We start from the raw sequence: 20,508 nt of genomic DNA, 5'->3' as shown, positions 1-20,508 counted from the left end.
GCGACGTTTTCGTTAGCGGCATTTTTTGCGGCGCTTGAAGAAGCGCCGCAAAGATCTTTAGTGGCGTTAAAAAGCGCCGCTAAAGGCCTAAAAAAACGCCGCTAAAAACCTATTTTGGTGTAGTGACAAGATATCCTAAATAGCATAGGGATGCAAGATAGCAAAGGAATTCTTATTTTATTGAGCTCCTCTCACCATTACAAACTTCAAGGTGCATCTAACTCTGTTGATGCCACTGTATACCTGCGAAATATTGAGAAACTCCAATATCTTTCCTTTACAAGACTTGATACTTTGTTTGTTGTGAACGATCATTCTTAGTTTTTGCATCCTCTATCATCCATACATTACTTGAAATGAACCTCGATTCACACACCATTCAGATCCAAATCTTTATATGTACTCAAATTTTGATTTGGTAGGTAATCACATTGATCGTAGTTTGGCAACTAGATATATTCTTTGTTTTGGTCAAAATCATGTAAGTTGGTCTTCAAAGAAATAATTATTCATTGTTTGCTCCTTCATTAAAGTTAAATATCGAGCAATTGCAACTATTGCCCCTGAAATGCTTCGGATAATGAATTTGGTAAAATAGCTCAAACTTTTGCCATCTCATCCTCCAAAAATCTTCTATGATAATTAAGGCGTGACTTCTTGCAATCAATATTTGATTTTAATAGCAAAATAAAGTATATTGAGATAAATTTACATTTCGTTTGTAACCATACATAACATAAAAATCTCTATGTCACTTACATTTTCACTATCGATCATATTGTTGATACACTTATAAAAACACTATCCAAAGCAACTTTCACATATAACCTCAACAAGCTTGATGTTGCTCCACAATGAGACATATGGACTAACCAAGTTTTTTACTATCAACCTTTTCTATTATTTAATTTTAAATTTATTGAAATTAGTCTATTTTATTTAGGAGTTTTGTTAGTAGATCATTCCTAGCCTCTTATTTAGAAATAGATGCACATTTTCACAAACTTCATTGTTTCTTTAAATAGGTGGTGTATTTATTTCCGGTAAAGTTAAAAATAATGGTGGCGTTGATATTAATTACTGTAACTGTGAGATAAAATATTTCATTGCAGCCATCACCCATCCAAAAACACCCTCACTAGAGATGGAGCGGTAATTAATCCGATGGGTTTTCAAATAAACCCGAATGAGTTTAGGTAAAGAAATTCGACCATCATTTTACCATGCTTGTTTGGAACAGTGAAGTGATGATGGTAAATAATCTTTAACTATTCATGAAAAAGGCAACATTAAATTTTCCATTAACATCCTACCAACTTAACCGATGTATATTCATCCTTAAATAATGTTTTGAGACCAAAAGTAATTAGGCGCCGCATAGGTTGATGTAAGGTTGTCTTTTTTGTTTTTCCATTTTTCGTATTAGGTTGAAAGTTACCTAATGGTAATTGTGGTTAATTTATTTCAATTTTTTCTCCAATTGTGTTCCTATTATATAAGATTTAACCGTATTATTTAAAGCTGATTTTTTACTATTTATAAATAAACCTCGACTAAAAATAAATAAAATATCCCAAAAAGAAGGGATCAACCAATGCAAGAGACTCGAACAAAGAGTCTACATTTATGATTTCATTCAAACAACTTTCTATTTAGATTTCAAATTTAAATTGCCGTGTAGATGTCCATAAGGATATAGACATTAGTGAGAACGACATGGATCACTTTTCGTTATTACCAAATAAATTGATTATTAATTAAATCAATCGAAACAATTCATTCGATTAAATTTATGAAACCCACTCATTTTACTTTCTACACGTTTATCATATATATATATGATAAATTAAAATATCATATGCATTAATAGATTACATTATATAAAATTTGGTACACCTATTTAATTACCATCAGAACACTTTGACTGACGCTTCCAGTAGTTAAGCGACGATGAAGAGACAAAAAGGACTAGTTTATAATTATTTTTACCGAATGTGGACAAAAAATGAATGATGTTATAGTATATATCTCTATCATGGAGTCAATGTGTCATCCACTTTCCTCCACTCATTAAAACCTAAACAAGTTATTAAATGCCTAGTCTACTTCATACAACCAGCTGCTTAGTTTGAAATTTAGAGGATGATGATGAGGACATTCAAATATTAATGCTACCAAATATAATTTAGTTTCTTTTTGTGTAAAAATAAAATGGAGTTTTGGTCGAATAATGTTTATAAGTTAAAAGCTTATTATTTCGTTATCCATTAATCCAGATTCACTTATCATTATTGCCAAAATGAAAAAGCTACCTTGTTATTATTGAGACAATTGACTGTCATTATTAACCAATTTATGTTGTAATAAATGCTCAAGAAAGTTGCATGTGAGTTTTATTAGCTAATTAATGTGGGATTAGACATGAAAAAGCGTAAATATTTAGTGAATTACCATTGATTTTAATGTTAATTATTAGAAAATATATATATTATCGAGTTTTAATTAGCTCAATTGGTATTGAAATGCACTATTCTCTTATTTAAGAATTGAGAATGGATTATTACGATGAAAGTTTATATTAAAAAATGCTTTATAATTTATTTTCTTTGATGTCACTTCATAGTAGTAATTAGTAAATAGCATTGTTTTATATGTTTATGACAAGGGCTAATTCCGAGTGTTGTTTGAAATTATTTTATAACAATTAAATTTATTAAAATTTAAATAAGAAAGAAATGGATTTTTATTGAAATGATGAAATTAAAATGAATTATTTTAAAGGTTTAAAGCCTTCCTCATGTAATTTTGTATTGATTTATTAAAATATGTATCATCGTGATAATACAATTTACTTTATAAAATGATTTCTTTTTTTGATAATTTTCTAAATTTAGTGTCCAATTGACTTATAGCAACAATTCAATCAAGGTTTTAATATAAGTACAAATATAAAAATCATACAATCATATAACTTACTTTATAAAATGAATCCATTTTAATAATTTTCCAACTAAGTTGATGTCTAATTGGTTCATAACACCAACTAGTCAAAACTTTAAATATAAGTATAGATTAAAACATTACATTACAGTTCACCAAGAAATATTGATTAATTACAACCAAAGCATCAGGAAGGACACAACAGAAATGCATGGCTAAGCAAATACCCGACAAGATGTTCTTTTTCCCTTTATTATCCTTATTAGAACATGTAAGTAATTTAAACTAAGTCCCTGGAATGGTGTCCAATGCTAATAAAGTGCTTAGATTCATGGGACTCATGTAATTTGTCGACCCTCTCAATATCATGTTGACGATAATCCTGTTTGCCTTCTCCGACGGATGGAACGGATCCCAAAAGGCATACAAGTCACGGTTTGGGCACAAATTAGATGCTACGGTACATAATCCTAGTCCATTGTAAGGCCCTTGCCCACAACATGCTATCTTTGACGTAGTAAATCCTGTGGATACAATTCAAACAATAAGACAGAGTAGATTTGTTCTTGAGCCGAGGTAGTCGCCTAAGCTCGAGGCCAGTCCAAATTTTGTGAGGGCTTGGGTGAAAATATTAAGTCTATTTAAAATATGAATCAAGCTCAGGCTTGAATATTTAAGGCTTGAGCCCGATTTGACCTATTTTTAAGTTTTTAATGTATTATATTATGTAATTTAAAATGTATATAGAAATTAAATCTATATAGTAATATATAATACTATAATGTAAACATTAAAAAGAAAAATTAAGATGCCTATAAAATTTTAATAAATGAAAAACTATATACAATTAATCAATCATTAAATATTAAATTAAAATAATATAAATATTTAAAAAAATTTAAAAATCATATGAGTGGGCTTAAAAGGACTTGGGTTAGCCGATTACAAAAATAAGTGAGCTTGTACAAAATTTTAAGTCCTTAGCTTGAACAAATATGGAGTGCTTTAATATCTGATTAATCGGAATACCTCTGGTTCTGAAAAAGAAAACAAAAGATATCCCTACACTAATTAGTAAAAAAGTAAATTGATTTAATATGTTTTGAAGGGTTTCAATGTGGAGCAAAATCCATAATATTTGGTAGCTTTCATAATGATCCTTGGTAGGTTGCCCTAATAAATGAAGTTTGGGTACTTTTTTAATTTTATTTGATTAATGAGCCATATTGTTAGTGTGGAACAAATAAATTTGAATTGGTTTAATTTAATTGATTTATACATTTATTTTTAAAAAATTATATTTAATAAATTCGGATTAGGATATACGTACCAAAGGCTCTGGGGTTGCTAATGAAATCATTGGTTTGTTGTTGTGTATTAGCAGCAATGAAAACATTAGCACCAAGATCACTGTTGAGTCCATTTATCATTTGAACCAGTTGTGGGTTAAACAAGCCGGCAGCTCGTTGCAACTCGGCTGCACATTGACCATTCGGGCTCCGCATGGCTAATTCGGCCGGAACACAACCCAATGGTCCGGTGCCGGTCACCAGAACCTTCCTCGCTCCAAGTTCGTACAGTCTCTGCAACATAATTTTATGCCATTGTTTTATGTTACATATATGCAAGTTCATGTGGCGCATAATTTGAAATTAGGGTTTTTGAAAATTTTACCATTAGAAGTTTTCTGTACTCGGAGATAAGATATCTAACGTAATCCGGTAGACTGAATTGTCGAGATCTTGCGGAAAATGGGACCAAGAAGTAGTTGTTCACAAAATCATTGCCGCCGACGGTGATGAGTACGAGAGCTTCGGATACAATCCGCTGTGCTTCGGTGGTACCGATGAGGTTAGCTAACCGGCCCTGGTATTCTTGAAAGTATTCAAATTGCCTGAACATTCTTATAATGTTTATCTGCAGTGTCACAGTGCCATGGACTCAGAGATTAAATTACGGTCCCAACGTCATTTTCGGACTCATAAAATAGCAATCATAACGTCACGAAATGAAAGAAACTTGAGGACTTACAAATTGTATTCCGGTGTCATTAAGGATACCAATACCAGCCGAAGCAAAGTTGGCACCAACAAGTAGCCTATCTCCATTGAGTGCCGGACTCAAATACGGCAGTAGCGGCTCCGAACCGAGTGCTTCACCTGATTTTATAATACACACACATTAAGTCCATATGATACAAGCAACATAAAAAACAGAACAAAAGAAGCAGAAATCGATCTCAACTGATGAAATCGGGTATGTTTTTGCCATTCGAGAAGCGACCAGTGGGGCGACGACTCGGAGTGTCAATGCCATAAGGAGGTGAATCGGCTCGAGCAGTGGTGGCTAGATAATTATTGTTGCCATTGTCGACCAACGAGTCACCGAATACGAAGAATGCCCTGGCAGCTTCGACTTGAGTCGTTGAAACTGCCATTGCAAGGGTTAAAACTAGAACCAGCCATGAAACAAGAGCCGGTGAACTCGCCATTATCGAAGAGCTGAGAATGAGAGTAATACACTAAAAACCACTTCTTTATTGCAGTCTTTGCCTTGGCTTGTGAATAATCAAAGAATAGGCAACTGGTTATATATATAGGTAACATGACATACACTTTAACTTTATGATATCTAAACTTGTAAAAATACGCTCGATATGAATATATTTATTTTTGTACTAATGTATATCGGATATGTGAATGCTTAAAAGAAAATGAAATATTAATATCCTTGTTTGTCTACCATTTCTATTGAATTATCTACTTTTAGTGCTCTAAATTAATGAAACATAATTCAATGTCATTGGGGTCAGCTTTTGTCATAAATGTCAAAATGGGTAGGTTTTATTTCCCCTAAAATCATAGCCTTTAGAACAGTTGAACATGAAAATGTTGAACAATATATGATTATTTTTACCTAAAAAATTTTGGGTTTCAGGGGCTTTATTACTTCTATTATTATCTTTTTACGATCTTTGAAACTTTGCTTTCCAAAAGTTTGATTAATCACTTTGAACCACCTCAAGTTTGTTATTTGGTGGCAAATCTTTTAATTATATATTAAAAGTGCAACAAATCTTATGGAGTAAATCAATTAAAAGTTTGAGTTCATCCTTGATTAATCCTATCATCTCATGTTATATTAGGACAACTTAATTAAAATATTAAATTTAATAAAATAATAATAAAATTTAATGAAATTAATGATTAAACTAAAAGTTTTAAATATCCACAAAGTACTAATATTTAATTAAGGATTTGGAGACCTTATGAATAGTTCTAAACATTGTATCAAAAAATAGATAGGATAAAATTGTTAAAAAGAACTTTTTAAATATAAAATTCAATTTCAAATATTATCGAATACCACCATATATTTACTAATTGCCACATTAATTATTCTTCCAATAATTGTGTATTCACCAAAATATCTACCTATATATCTTTCATTTTCAGTCATTTTAACGTACTTTTTAGTAAGGTTTTTTTTTCATATACGGGAAAATTCCACCAATGTAATTTAAATAAAAGATACTTAATTATTGAGTCATAAAATTTTGATATATTGAATAATTAAGAAAAAAAAGGGCAAAAAATCAAAAAAAGCTAATTTTTTTAAAATTTACCGAAATGGGCCCGATATTTTATTATTTATCGGAATGGGCCCTTTTCCCTTAAATCGCATCTACGTCAACGCGATGTCAGGGGACGTGCCAGGAAATCGCATCCACGTCGGGCGCTTTCTTGACATGGCAACAAATCGCGTCCTCGAAGCGCGATTTGTGTCCACGTCAGCAAAGCGCGCTGACGTGGATGCGATTTCCTGGCACGTAGTGCGCCCCTGGGGACGCGATTTCGCCGTGTTTCCCACCTTAGGGTTTTTAGGATTTTTGGAGAAAAAAGTAAACAAATAAGGGATTAGGGTTTAGGGTTTCGTAATTAAATTAATTAAAATTTATTCAAAATTGGATTACGTTTTGTGTTTATGGGTTTTTAAGATAAAATCAAAGTAGGATGATTTATCAGAAGGATTTTTGAAGTCGCGCCCACATGTACGCGCTTTTGCTACAGTAGGTCTTGGAAAAATAATTTCGACTTGACGTTTCTGAGAAAATAGTTTAAAAACGCTTCAAGCAGGATGCTTTATGAGAAGAATTTGTGAAATCGCGCCCTCGTGAACGCGCTTTTGCTACAGTTGGTCCTGGAAGAAATAATTTTGAGTTGACGTTTTTGAGCAAATAGTTTAAAAAAACGCTTCAAGTAGGATGCTTTATAAGAAGAATTTGTGAAGTTGCGCCCACGTGAACGCGCTTTTGCTACAATAGGTCCTGAAAAAATAATTTTGAGTTGACGTTTCTGAGCAAATAGTTTAAAAACGCTTCAAGCAAGATGCTTTATGAGAAGAATTTGTGAAATCACGCCCTCGTGGACGCGCTTTTGCTACAGTAGGTCCTGGAAAAATAATTTCGACTTGACGTTTTTGAGCAAACAGTATAAAATCGCTTCTAGCAGAATGCTTTATGAGAAGAATTTGTGAAATCGCGCCCACGTGGACGCGCTTTTACTACAGTAGCATGTTTAGGCTGAGGCTATAAATGAAGCAAAAAATGTTCTGAGATTGCATAAATCACAGTAGAAATAATTTAGAGATGCTGAGAAGGTTAGAGTTTCAAATATGAGTGAACGTATTAGTGTTGTTATTTACTACGATGGTGAGGTTTGCCACACCGAGAATGGTGTTGTTTTTTTATCGGAGTATACGGTGCGACTGATTTTTAACCAGAACATAGATTTGACAGAACTTCGTAAAAGAATTAAGCGAAAAATTTTCGGAACGACGCCAATGAAAGTTCTGTCTATTACGTATCGATTCTGTTCCTCTGTTGATCCGATGACATATGACTCGTTCGACATAAAAGGTGCTCGTAGCTTGGAGGCAATGGTGCAGACTCATCTTGCTAGTGGAGCACCTTATATTGAGTTATATGTACAATTTACATCGCCAAATGATGTACTTGCGACCGGTGTTCGAGATGTATACATGACCCATGGCCGACATTCGGTTAGCGGGTTAGAAAATACGGAACAACCCATGTTTGGTAGCGGTGTTGAATGCACATCCCCCGCAAGACACTCTGTTGGTGGATGGGACATGTACGTCGGTGGCTCGATGTTTGATGCTGGAAATACGTACTGGGGAACGACATCAAGTTTTAGTGGTTGGCAATCTACATCCAATTGGGGACGTTATGAAATGCCTAGAAGAGGGGATGATGTACTCCCTACAACATCAACCAGAGAGGGGACCTCGTACGCTGCAGATGATTGTTGGTTAGAAGATGACTCCGATGTGGATCCACCTCGAGAGCCCGGGCTCGATGGTGCAGAAGTTGACTTATTCTCTGAACCGGAGCCTATTCCAACAGAACCTGAATATGCTGAAAGGAGTTCAGATGTACGCGGCTCCGTGACAGGTCTGGCATCAGATAACCTCCAATTAACTGAAGAATGTATGCCCGAGCATATTGGATTCTTTCTATTTCGGTTGAATCTTTATCCAGATTCAGGAATGTATCTCGTAACCAGCCCATCTCGATCTTACCTCCGTCCATTTTCTCCGGAATAGCGCCCAAAAGCTCGTGGCACACCGCAAGCCAATCGCTAGATTAGGCGGAACTGTGATTGGTACCGAATCACCGGTAATCCCAATCTGATGACATCTTCCAAAGTGATAGTGCACTCTCCACATGGAAGATGGAATGTGTGCGTCTCGGGTCTCCACCTCTCGATCAACGCATTGATTAGTTTCGGGTCCACTTTGCATCCCCGACCTACCGTCGCCACATGCCAAAAACCCACTTCCCGCAGGTAGTTCTCTACCGACGGTGATGGAGGACCATGCATATTTCGGATATTGCATTTCAATATCTGATCTACAGACTTTTATAACAAATAATAAATTAATAATTATCTAAAAATGCATAAATAAAAAATTCTTAAATAATATTTAAAAATTAAATTTAACGCTTACCATTTTCATTTGTTCCACCGATATGTGATGCTTATAAAGACGAGTCAATTCTCCAGCCATTGCTGAAATTGTACAAATTTTTACGGTTTAAAAAAAATTAAAAAATAATTTTTTTAAATTATTTAAAAATAGGGATTTAAAAGAAATTTAAGAGGAACTTGGGAGCAAATTGAAAATAAATATGGATTTGAGAGAAATTTTGAAGGAATTTGAGAGCAAATTGAGAGGAAATTTGAGAGAGGATTAGTTTGTGAAAAAAAAGGTGGGGTATTTATAGGTTTTTTTGGACCGTTGGGGAGGCAACAGTCAAAAAATTGACCATTGCACTATTCACGCGCGGGGCAAATCGCGTCCACGTCAGAGCGCTTTGCTGACGTGGACACAAATCGCGCTTCAGAGGACGCGATTTGTTGCCATGTCAGTAAAACGCGTTTACGTGGCCGTGGTTTCTTGGCACGTCCCCTGACATCGCGCTAACGTGGACGCGATTTAGGGGAAAAGGGCCCATTCCGATAAATAATAAAATACCGGTCCCATTTTGGTAAATTTAAAAAAATTTAGGCTTTTAATGGTAAATTGCCTGAAAAAAATCTCTCTTTTTCTCCAATTCATTTGTTTCTTTATTATTTTTCTTAGCGGTGATGGTAGCTTTTAGGCTATTTATTGCATTTTTTTTCTTCCATTTAATGTGGCTTTTCTCTTTTTAGTTTATAGATCTACTTGTGAGTATCATTATTGTCTTTACAAGTTGTGATGGATAGATAGCGATGTCTGTCATCACTAAAACTCCACCGACCACCAACAATTTCTATTCCAAAGTGGGTGATTTTTTGTCGACTTCTTAATATGTTTTTGTTTTGAAAGCATTTCAGAATAATAAATGATTTCATGAGTCGATTTGGACTTGTGCTATCTTGAGTTTTATATGTTTTTCTTGTTTGTTTGTTTTCTATTACTTAATAAATCTTCACTTTTAGAAGTTTTATTTGTCTACTCTTGTAACACGTTTTCTAGTCTTGCTTATACATGTATGTAGTCTTGCTTTTGCAAGCGATTTTAGGGATGGTTTTGTCGTTGTCGTCTCTAGATCTTGTTTGGTGGATGTTCAATTTTTTGTTGATTTTTTCTGCGTGCCGCTTAGGATCATCCAGGGTTGATTTCAGAAATGCTCTTACACATACACAGGCTAAATATCAAATTTCCTCATGTCCTATCATCGGACGAGGTTTCATTTCACAAAGCACATTACAAATACGCTTGATCAAAACGAAATTTTAACACTACATTTACAAATAATCACACGACTCTAAGTCATATCGGAGTCCCTAACACTCATACGGAGGCACCAACAAACGTTGGACGACACATGAAAAAGAACGGATCAAGTTATGCTACAAAGTGAAAATCTGCGTAATAGGGCCACACGGCCGTGTAACTCTCCGTCCATTTGTGCTAAAATAAGGTGCGGATCAGACACAATAGTGTGAAAACCTCACATGCCCATGTGCCTACGGGACACAACCATGTGAAAAACGACAAAGAAATCATTAAATCCCCAAAATTAGCCACACGGGCGTGTGGCACCAAAATTTGCCCGGAAACCCTAATTCCCAAAAGCACACGCCGTGTGAACCACCCATGTGAGGCACACGCCACGAAACCACACTGGAACAGGTTGCAACACGTGCCTTTGATGCTGAAACGATCGTCTGCCCTTGATAACTCAGAAATATATCAAACCACCCATAATTTCAAGCCATACCACGATAATAGACCTTTCAATTGGTTGGTTTCAAAAACACACACACAACGTCGAATTTCACAGAAACAAGTCAAAAATCCAATAACGAAAAGGAAGGGTTTCCGAACACCCATACGATATTTTCGAATTTCACAGAATTGAATCAACAATTCGCAAATAAATTTAAAGAGGTTCAAACCCACACCTTAATTCACGATAAAACCCCAAATGATCGGTGAACCACAACGGCCTCTACTTGATACTCAATTGTATCTCCCTCTAAAACCTGAAACGATTGAAGACAATGAAACCGCAACAACGCAAAAAGAAAAGTCGTGAGAGGAGAAGGAGATACATGCCTATGGACTCAAACCTGGGACCCCAAACTAAACTAGCACACAACCCACACCGCCAAACCAGCAGACCCATTCTGACATTAAAATGCGGAAACACGCATAATTGGTTGAGCTACGCCCTGACCCTAATCACAGAACTTAAAACTTCTAACCCTAAAATCTAAGGTGTTACAAAACTTATATTTTTTTGTCAAATCAACTCAAAATGGATGAAAAATTAACATTTTTTAACTTTGTTGACGTGACATACACATGGATGACATGTCAACATTTAATTTAAAATTTCAAAAAATTTAAATTTGTTTTTAAAATTAAAAACCATTAAAAAATATAAAAACATATTTTTTAAAAATAATTAAATCTTGACATGTCATCCATATGACAATTAGTCAACAAAGTTAACAGATGTTAACTTCTTCGTTTATTTTGAGGCGATTTGACAAAATACAAGTTCAATGGTTAAAAGGAATAAAAATTAAATAAAAGCTAAAATATTTTCTTTTTATAAAGTTGGAGACATGAAAATCAATATGCATTTTCTATTTAACAAAAGGAAAATAAAATATTTATACACTAATTGCCACATTTTTAATTGCTTATTAATCTTCCAACATCTGTTTCACTAAAATATGCATTCCTTCATTTTCAGTCCTTTTAATGTACTTTCTAATAAATTCTTTTGTATATTTTTATTTGAGGAACTTTTTTGGCATAATTATTGAATCAAATTTAACCTAATGTAGGGTAAAATTGTAAGGATATTTATCTAAACTCACTACAATTATAAGAGCTATGAAGTTGATATTGACATTTTGACCATCACTGTACAAAATTCCTTTGTGTTAGCTACATCTTCATCGATATTCACCCATTTGGTACATTATTAATTTGGACCCACCAATGAAATTTACTACATGACTGCCATTGTCGGTTTTTATTGTAGTGGACCTTTTTGAAAGTAAAAATTAGTCTTTAAATTGGTGAATTAGAAAAGTTGATGGATTCTAGTAGGTTTGATTTCAGTACTTCTTTGTCACATGATTTTTGCAATTTAAATTCCATTTTTTAATTAATAAATAATCTTTTCACTTTTGTTTAAAAATATGAGTAATGCTGAAAACTCGAATAATAATAATAATTTATAAATTAAGTATGATTTTTTCGGATTTTATTTTAATTTTAATTTAATAATGTCGTCTATATATTTAATTATAATTATTTATTAATTGAAGGAATTTGTTTATATATAAATTCACATTTGCTGGAAAACTATTTATTTATGATTTAATGTATTATTTAGTATTTAAGTTTAATTTTTTTAAATATGGTATATATATTTTTTATTCAATGCGGTACTTGTATTTGACAAATATTATTTTTAGTGTTTAATTCAGGGTTTAAGTTTGATTTAACGAAAGTTTCTGCTAATATTATTAAGTTTGAATTTTCATGATTTTATTAATAGAATAAATTTACTTTTAATTATGAATTTATTTAATTTTATCTTTAATTTGTTAATAGCTGTAATTTTTGGGGTGTTAGACCTGATTTGATAAAAGTTAATTGCTAATGTTATTAGTTAATTATGATTTTTATAGAATCAATCCTAAAATCCAAATTAAACCCTAAATATTTAACACCGTTATTTTCAAGTATCAAAATGTATAACTTTTGCTAAATATAAATATCACATTGAGTTGGACCAAAAATATAAGTATTGCATTAAAAAGTTTGAACTCGAGTACCAAATAATGCATTAAAATATTATTATTATTGCTATTTCTCTTCAACCTGTTCTTTCAAGCTCTTAATTTCTTAAAAAAAATCCCACAGCTACAAGAACAATTAATATTTGTTCTAAAAATAATTAATATTAGTTTTATTTATATTTAGCAAAAGAAGATAAAAAATAAATTATTTAAAATTTTTATAAATAATTTCGTTTATATTAATTAATTAATGATAAACAAAAGTAAAAGAATTGGGGTTTTATTTTAATAAAAATTGAAGTGGGTCGACATGTATTTATTTAAATTTATTAGATACAACTAATGATCCAACAAAATTGGGGCTACATTTCATTATTAAATTTGAATCTCATAATTTAATTGTTGAATGTCCATTCTACCAATAATAAAACCATTAATTCAATTATTATTTTTAGAAAATATATTTGATATATTATTAAATTTTATGTTGAAAATCAGTAGTCTCCTATGCCACAGGTTATTTTCTTCCTTTAAGCTTTTAGGTGAACTAAACTATGTCTTCCCTTTGAAATTTGAAATTACCATAAAAAAATTACACAACTTTTAACTAATTTAATAAACTAATGATACAATCATAATCATAATGGAAAATTGCACCATATTAGTTTGTCACTGCTTTCCATGAAGGACTACATTATTCATTCCATCCCTTAAAACTTAAAACCCTGTATTTTAAAATTAAATAATTTTAAATTTATTATTTATTATTTATTATTAAAATATTTTTATTGAAATTTTCATTTGAAACTTTAATGTAAGATAAGTGAGGCATGACACTCCACTTTCAAAAGTTGATTAAAGAGAATCTTTTATTATTATTATTATTATTATTATTATTATTATTTTGAAGTTACAATGATTTTAATTATTATAAGTATCGAATTAAATAAAATTTTTACAAATAAAGTAATTATATTATAATAAGGAAAAGGGTTTATAAATATAAGAAATTGAGTTTTGAACATAATATTAATCAACTTGAAATTTATTGTTGAACCGAAAACATGATTAGTTAAATAATTAAATAAAATAAATTTAATATTGAATCCGCGCAGTTAATATTATAGATTTTAATATTTTCAAGACCTCATCATGAAGATTAAGATTAAATCAATAACAAGTGTTGATATAAACACATAGTTTGGAGGTTATTGAAGCTATCCAAGTATCGAAATCAAGGCCTTCTAGCTTGCCGTTAATCAAGTATATTCACCACCTCCTAAAGAATGTAGGAAACATCCTTAGAGAAAAAAAATAAAACAAAAAAACAGATCGAATAGCCAAAATAATTTTTAACAAGGAGGAAAGGTTGTAGTTGTTTGCACAAAGTCTCTTAATTTTAATTTAATTTAATGTAACTTTTTTTCTTTTTGTCTTTAAAAAATTAAACCAATAACTCATTTGCTATTAATATTTGTATGTTTTAGGTATTAAGAATTAAATTCTTCTTTAAATCACAATAATAATAATAATTATTGTTATTATTGTGATGTGATTTAAAGGTGGTAGGAAAGAATGAGAAAGGAACCAAAGCTTAAATCAACCATGAAAGTTTAGTATTTTTTATAAGTTAATATAAATTTGGTATAATAATAAATTTAATTTTTAACATTTATATTTTTATTAATTTATCATTTATTTTATTTTAGTTAAATTTAGTCTTTATTTTTTTAAAAATAGTTAAATTTAATTATCGATTTTTCAAAATAAGTTAAATTGTTTTTAATAAAAATACCGACTAAAATGCTAAATTTTTATACATTGCAGACTGTATGTCAATTTACATGTTCTTCACACTAATTTTTAAAAAAAATTATATATTTTATATTTTTAATGATTTTTATTTTTACCATTTTATAATTTTTAAATAATTTATTGATGTGACATATACTATAAATGTGAGATGCCAATATTAGCATTCATGTTATAAAGGTGATTTGACTTTTTGAATGACTAATGATGAAATTTAATTTTTTAAAAAGTTAAATTAACGAAAGTTATAAATGTTGAGAGCTAAATTTATCGACCTCCAACTCACTCTTTCGGCCCTTTAAAATTTATAATATTACAAATAAATAAATGGTAAACATTATGTCCGTCCCTCCCAAAAATCATAATTCAATTTTGGCTCCCTTAAACAATATTCTAGCTTCATCCCTATTTATCATTATGCCGATAACTTTTAGTCATTGAACTTGACTCTGATACCTGTATTTTTTATCCACTTTGGTATTTGAACTTGACAACTAAGTTTATTTCAATCATTGAATTTAACAAATGTAAAAATTTAATGATATGATACTATAAAATTGTACTACATCATTTACTCTTAATAAAATCTAAATTTAAAAACCGAATTAAATCTAATTATCATGGTGAAGCATAAAAAAGAAAAAAAATATATAAATGTTAAAGAAAATCAATTTAATGGAGCTAGAGTGAGAAAATGGAGAGAGTGATTACCTTATAGGTCCACATTGTGGAGCAGTTATTGGTGTGTAGAGGAATGGATGAAATGAAAGCCACTTGTGTCTTTGTGAAGTAGGTTGATTTTTTTTAAAGGATTCCCACATAATTGGTTGCCATGTGTCACATAAGTTGATTATATGTGTTTCCACAACAAGGATTGAATCCAGCTCTTTTCTTTTGGGCTTCATACCTCTTAAGGCCCAATGATTTAACAATAACCGAATAATAATGAAAAAATATGTGGTATACTGTTAGTGAATTTTTTAAATCCCACAGATAGAATAATTGGGTTGACAAGTGTCTTACAGAAATATAGTAAAATATTAAAAAATAAACATTTAAAAAAAACATGGCGATTGTTTAATGTTACTTGTCAAATAAAAGAAATATACGACCAGTGTACCAAATACTAACCCAATAATAACAGGAAAAATAAAAATATTTGATAAGTGTAGTTTTAAACTCCACAAGTAAATTTAGGATGATAACAAGTGTTCTACTCTCATAGAGTATAAAGAGGATAGAATTAGACACTAACAATATACTTTTTTAATTCCAAAAATAAACTTAAAAAACTGCCACGCGTCTCATTTATTTGTCATCACCCTAACTCTGTTTATGGAGTTTTTAAATATTTTTTCATAATAAAAAAGTATGTTAGAGTGCTAAATATTAACCCATAATAATAATAATAATTTAATTTATTATGTCTTATTAGTGTATTATTTTGGTCTTTCTAGTTTAGTCCAATACTTGAAGGGTTAAAATGGGTTAGTGAGACTAGTCCTAGCCCATTACCAAATAATGGCTCTTTTGTCCATGAAAGGGAGAAGGATTAAGTTGTCTAGATTCAAAATTTATTTAATGACAGAACAATGTATATGTTGGGAGGGGAGCCTGATGTTATTTTAGGAGAGCTGGCCCTTGCTACTCCTTTGGAATTTCATTATTGCATTTTGTTATATTTTATTATTATTTATATTTCACCGTAATATTTAATCTTGGTTACGTCTCTACTTGGTTTTAATGTCAATTAGCAGGTAAAATACATTCTCACATTTTCTAGCTAGCTTCAAAAATATGCGAAATGAGAAAAAACATATTCAATAAGAATAATCTAAACTTTTACAATAGCTTACTCATTAACAAATAATGCATATCATAATCGTACCAAATTCTAATGTGACACTAAATAAAATAAATAAGAAATTCCTATTTTTATGAACCGAGTCGAATCCAAATTTAATTTAAGTTATTCATGCAATTACTTTTAAAAGTTAACATTTTATAAATTTGGATTCGAATCTCAGTATTTACGAACTTCAATCTTACTTATATCAAAAAAAGAACAAATTACTATATGGAAAACAAAAACCCAATTAAATAATAGAGAACTAGTGTACTTTAAGATATGCTAAACCCTAGAATCTAATTCCATGATGGTACTAAGGTTCATTGGGTGCATGTATTTGGTTGAACCAGTAATGATCTGTTGTACGATCAGCTTATTAGCCCTCTCAGACGGATGGAACGGATCCCAAAATGCATAAATGTCTCGATTCGGACATAAATTTGATGCGATCGTGCATAACCCAATACCGTTGTAAGGTCCTTGACCACAACAAGCTACCTTTGACGTAACAAAACCTAATCAAAAACATGCATATGATTAGTATGTGTTACTTGCAAGGTTTCCACTAAAATTTCGATAGTCACTCGGACATGGGAGGGAGTATGGGGATTCGGGTACGTGTCTTGTAAGATTTTTGGAATGTCCCTCGGCTTCTCAAGGTTGCAAATAGCCATTTTTAGCTTTAACAATAAATATTGTGCAGTGCCTGGGGACCAATCGAAGCCTTTAATTATCAGTTGGATCTATAATGGCATTTATTTCAATATGGTCCACTATTTTATCTGTTTTTCAACAAACATCTTTTACAGTTCGGTAAAGTTATTACTATGTTGCAATGTATAGGCAAGCATTAAATGCCATGTTCTAAATTTTATCCTTTTTTTATAAATCTCAAATTTCTACGTGAATTTTAGTTTAATGTATAATTATATTCATAAAAAATGAAATAACATAGATTAAATATGGAAAGAGAATGTACCGAATTGTTGGGGGTTATTGATCCAATCCATGTGCATTTCATTTGTATTTACTGCAACGAAAATATCTGATCCAAGTTCAGCGTTGAGTCCGCTGAGCATTTCAGCAAGTTGTGGGTTGAACAAGGCTGAGGCTCGTTGCAGCTCGACCGCGCATTCACCGGCTCTGCTGTGTTGAGCTAGTTCCGCCGGGACGCAACCTAATGGTCCGGTTCCAGTCACCAATACCCTCCTTGCCCCTAACTCATACAGCCTCTGCAAAGTAAAATACAATATGTTATTCCATTTTTTTATTTTTCTTAAATTATTTCTGTCCGAAAAGTGAATAATTTACATTTAAACATCAAAATGCATTTAGCTAAATTCGAAATTTAATCTAATTAATCTATGCAAATTACAAATTAAATATGACATTTACTAAGATTTGAATCTCGACATCTATAACCTTTTTCGCGGATTTTAATTTTATTACAGAAAAAAAATTCTGTCGGCTTTAAATGCATCAACTGAAAGAAGTACCATAACGCATGCTGGCTTCACCAACTAAACCAAACTTGATAAATAATAGTAGAGTTAAATTATGCTATTAGTCCCTATGTTTTTTCTGAATTTGAGATTTAGTCCATGATTTTAAAAGTTAAAATATTCAATCTTTTTATTTTTCGATTTAAAATCTTAATCCAATCATTATTGATGTTGGTAATTTCGGTAAAAATTTTCCATCTTAACATTTTTATTTTCTGTTAATAATATGCCACATCATATGGTAGCAGTCTAATCAATATGTCAATTTGACAAATTTTGATGATTAGACTGAATTTTTAGATCAGAAAAGTAAGAGAACTTAAAATTAACTTTTAAATACAATGATTAAATCTTAAATTTTATCAAAATATAGGAATAATAGTAAATTTTAACCTAATAGTAATTCACCCTCTGCTCTTTCTAGATTCCATGAAAGCTGGAACGGGGAAACTTGTCTATATATATTGTTTCTAGTGCTTTAATTGGTGATCACATTGTGGCATTTTATCTAGATTTACTAAACCTATTAAAAGGGCAGTAGTTGAGCACAATAAATTCTTCAATAAAGATGAAAGCTGTGAGAGCAAAATATATGGTACGAGCAATGGGCAAGTTTTTACCAATAGAATTTTCCGGTACTCGGAAATTATATAGACGACGTAATCAGGGAGTGCGAATTGCCGTGATCGTGCCGAGAACGGCACCAAGTAGTAGTTGTTTACGAAGTCGTTGCCACCTAGGGTCATTAGAACAAGTGCTTCATTCACTAGGCGTTGTGTTTGTTCAGGTCCAATAAGTGCACTCACTCGTTGCTGATATTGCCTAAAGTACTGTAATTGCTCGCCGATTCTAATTATATTGACCTACGAAATAAAACGAAGTTTAGTCCAGTTGGTTCAGGTACTCCAACCACATCTGTAACCTGTTTTCTTATAAAATGAAAATAGACTTACGAATTGGACTCCGGTGTCGTTCAGAATGCCGATTCCAGCCGAAGCAAAGTTGGCACCAATAAGAAGCCTTTGTCCGTTTAGCTCCGGGCTCAGATATGGCAATGTTGGTTCAGAGCCAATTTGCTCACCTAAATAACACATGAAAACAGCAGATTGAAACATGTCTTACTTCAGAAAGACCAAAAAAAGACATGTCTGAAAAAAAATGAAGGAACATACTTATAAGATCTGGGATGTTAAGGCCATTAGAGAACCGGCCAGTAGCTCTATGAGTAGGATAGTCGATACCGTAAGGGTAAGCATCAGCACGAGCCGTGGTAGCTAGATAGTTGTTGTTACCGTTGTCGACTAATGAATCTCCGAACACGAAAAACGCCCTCGCGGCCTCAGCTTGAGGACCTACATTGCCTAAAGTAAACAGCAGACCGAAAATGGTAACCAATGTGAACGAGTTCTCCATTGGAAATGGCTCTAAGATAAACTGTGAAATGGTAGATAGCACCGTTGCCTATATATAAGCCTTTTTTTGCATATATGCTGTTTCCATTAATGCATTTGTCTACCTCCATTGATGTTACCTAAGCTAATGGCTGCCATAACACTAACGCCGGTTTAGGTCGGGCCAAGGAACTTTTTTATTTTTACTTTTTTCAAACTCGATTTGATTCCACTCGTAGTTTTAAATTTATTAATTAATTAATATAAAAGACTTTAAATTCCCATAGAAAGGCTTGTAATTGTCCACAAAGTCTCTTGTAGGACCATATGTTTGGGATAGGTGACAATGAAAATATAGCTGGCATGCAATGAATAAAATATGGGCATTGCCATGGGGACGAAATTTAGGCAAATTTTAATAGAAATAAATTTTAAATTTTAAGAATTAATCAAAATTTCAAAACATTAACTAATAATAATGTGAACTAAACAAAATCATTAAGTACCATTAAATTAGCTAGGTTATACATGGTTTTTTCTTTTTCTTTTCTTTTTTTTTTTTTTAAAATTGTGTCCATAGGATTAATGTATTTCTACTTTCTTTTAGATATGATGAAATTGTTTTAGGATAGTAAAATCTGAATCGTTCAATGAATTTTGAATCAATTCATTTAAAATGAATTGAATTTTATTCCTAAAATGCGGGTACATGGTGGGGTGAATTTTGTTTGGACGGTGGGTATGAAGCAATTCTCGCCTAACTATAAAAATATTATCATTTTATCTTGTATATTCATAACTATTAATTATAAGGATAAATTTGTTATAAAATATTTCATATGTTTATATTTAAAAAATTTTCCTAATTGAAAATATTAGAAATGATTAATAAAAATTAAATTAAAGTGAAACGAGATAGAACAAGGACGAATGCATCAATATCCATAGAAGTAATAATGATTTTCAATATTATACACTTATAATAAAACGGGACAAATGGTGTAATAGAATGTGCTAACCGTAGAAAAATATGTATTTCATTGCCATCTCGAGTTACTGTTCAATCCATTCATACGCTGGTATTCCTATTTAATAAATATATTTTATTTTTATTTTAATTATAAATATTAATATTAATATAAAATAAGCGTTTTTATTTTTTATTTTTTTAAACTAAA

At 31.5% G+C, this 20,508-nt stretch overlaps 2 protein-coding genes across 3 annotated transcripts; both read right to left on the bottom strand.

The window, feature by feature from the left end:
* Window positions 1–2,993: 2,993 nt before the first annotated feature.
* Window positions 2,994–5,512, bottom strand: LOC105792616 (GDSL esterase/lipase At5g18430). Its single transcript, XM_012621276.2, has 5 exons — window positions 5,185–5,512; window positions 4,972–5,099; window positions 4,615–4,857; window positions 4,271–4,523; window positions 2,994–3,464 (listed from the first exon to the last, which is right to left on the bottom strand). The coding sequence occupies exons 1-5, from the start codon at window positions 5,429–5,431 to the stop codon at window positions 3,226–3,228; spliced, it is 1,110 nt and encodes a 369-aa protein (XP_012476730.1). The 5' UTR covers window positions 5,432–5,512; the 3' UTR covers window positions 2,994–3,225.
* A 10,895-nt stretch (window positions 5,513–16,407) lies between these two features.
* LOC105792615 (GDSL esterase/lipase LTL1) lies at window positions 16,408–19,414 on the bottom strand. 2 transcript variants are annotated; one of them, XM_052635391.1, is made up of 5 exons: window positions 19,112–19,414; window positions 18,893–19,020; window positions 18,560–18,802; window positions 17,417–17,669; window positions 16,408–16,935 (listed from the first exon to the last, which is right to left on the bottom strand). In XM_052635391.1, exons 1-5 carry the CDS (start codon window positions 19,350–19,352, stop codon window positions 16,823–16,825), a joined length of 978 nt encoding a protein of 325 aa, XP_052491351.1. In that variant the 5' UTR covers window positions 19,353–19,414; the 3' UTR covers window positions 16,408–16,822. The 2 variants fall into 2 exon arrangements, with proteins under 2 accessions (XP_052491351.1, XP_012476728.1); XM_012621274.2 differs by having other exon boundaries at window positions 16,408–16,952; window positions 19,112–19,400.
* Window positions 19,415–20,508: the final 1,094 nt, after the last annotated feature.

This window comes from Gossypium raimondii, chromosome 8, assembly GCF_025698545.1.
Source record: "Gossypium raimondii isolate GPD5lz chromosome 8, ASM2569854v1, whole genome shotgun sequence".
Taxonomy (NCBI): domain Eukaryota; kingdom Viridiplantae; phylum Streptophyta; class Magnoliopsida; order Malvales; family Malvaceae; genus Gossypium; species Gossypium raimondii.
This window is presented reverse-complemented; position numbering and strand designations above follow the sequence as displayed.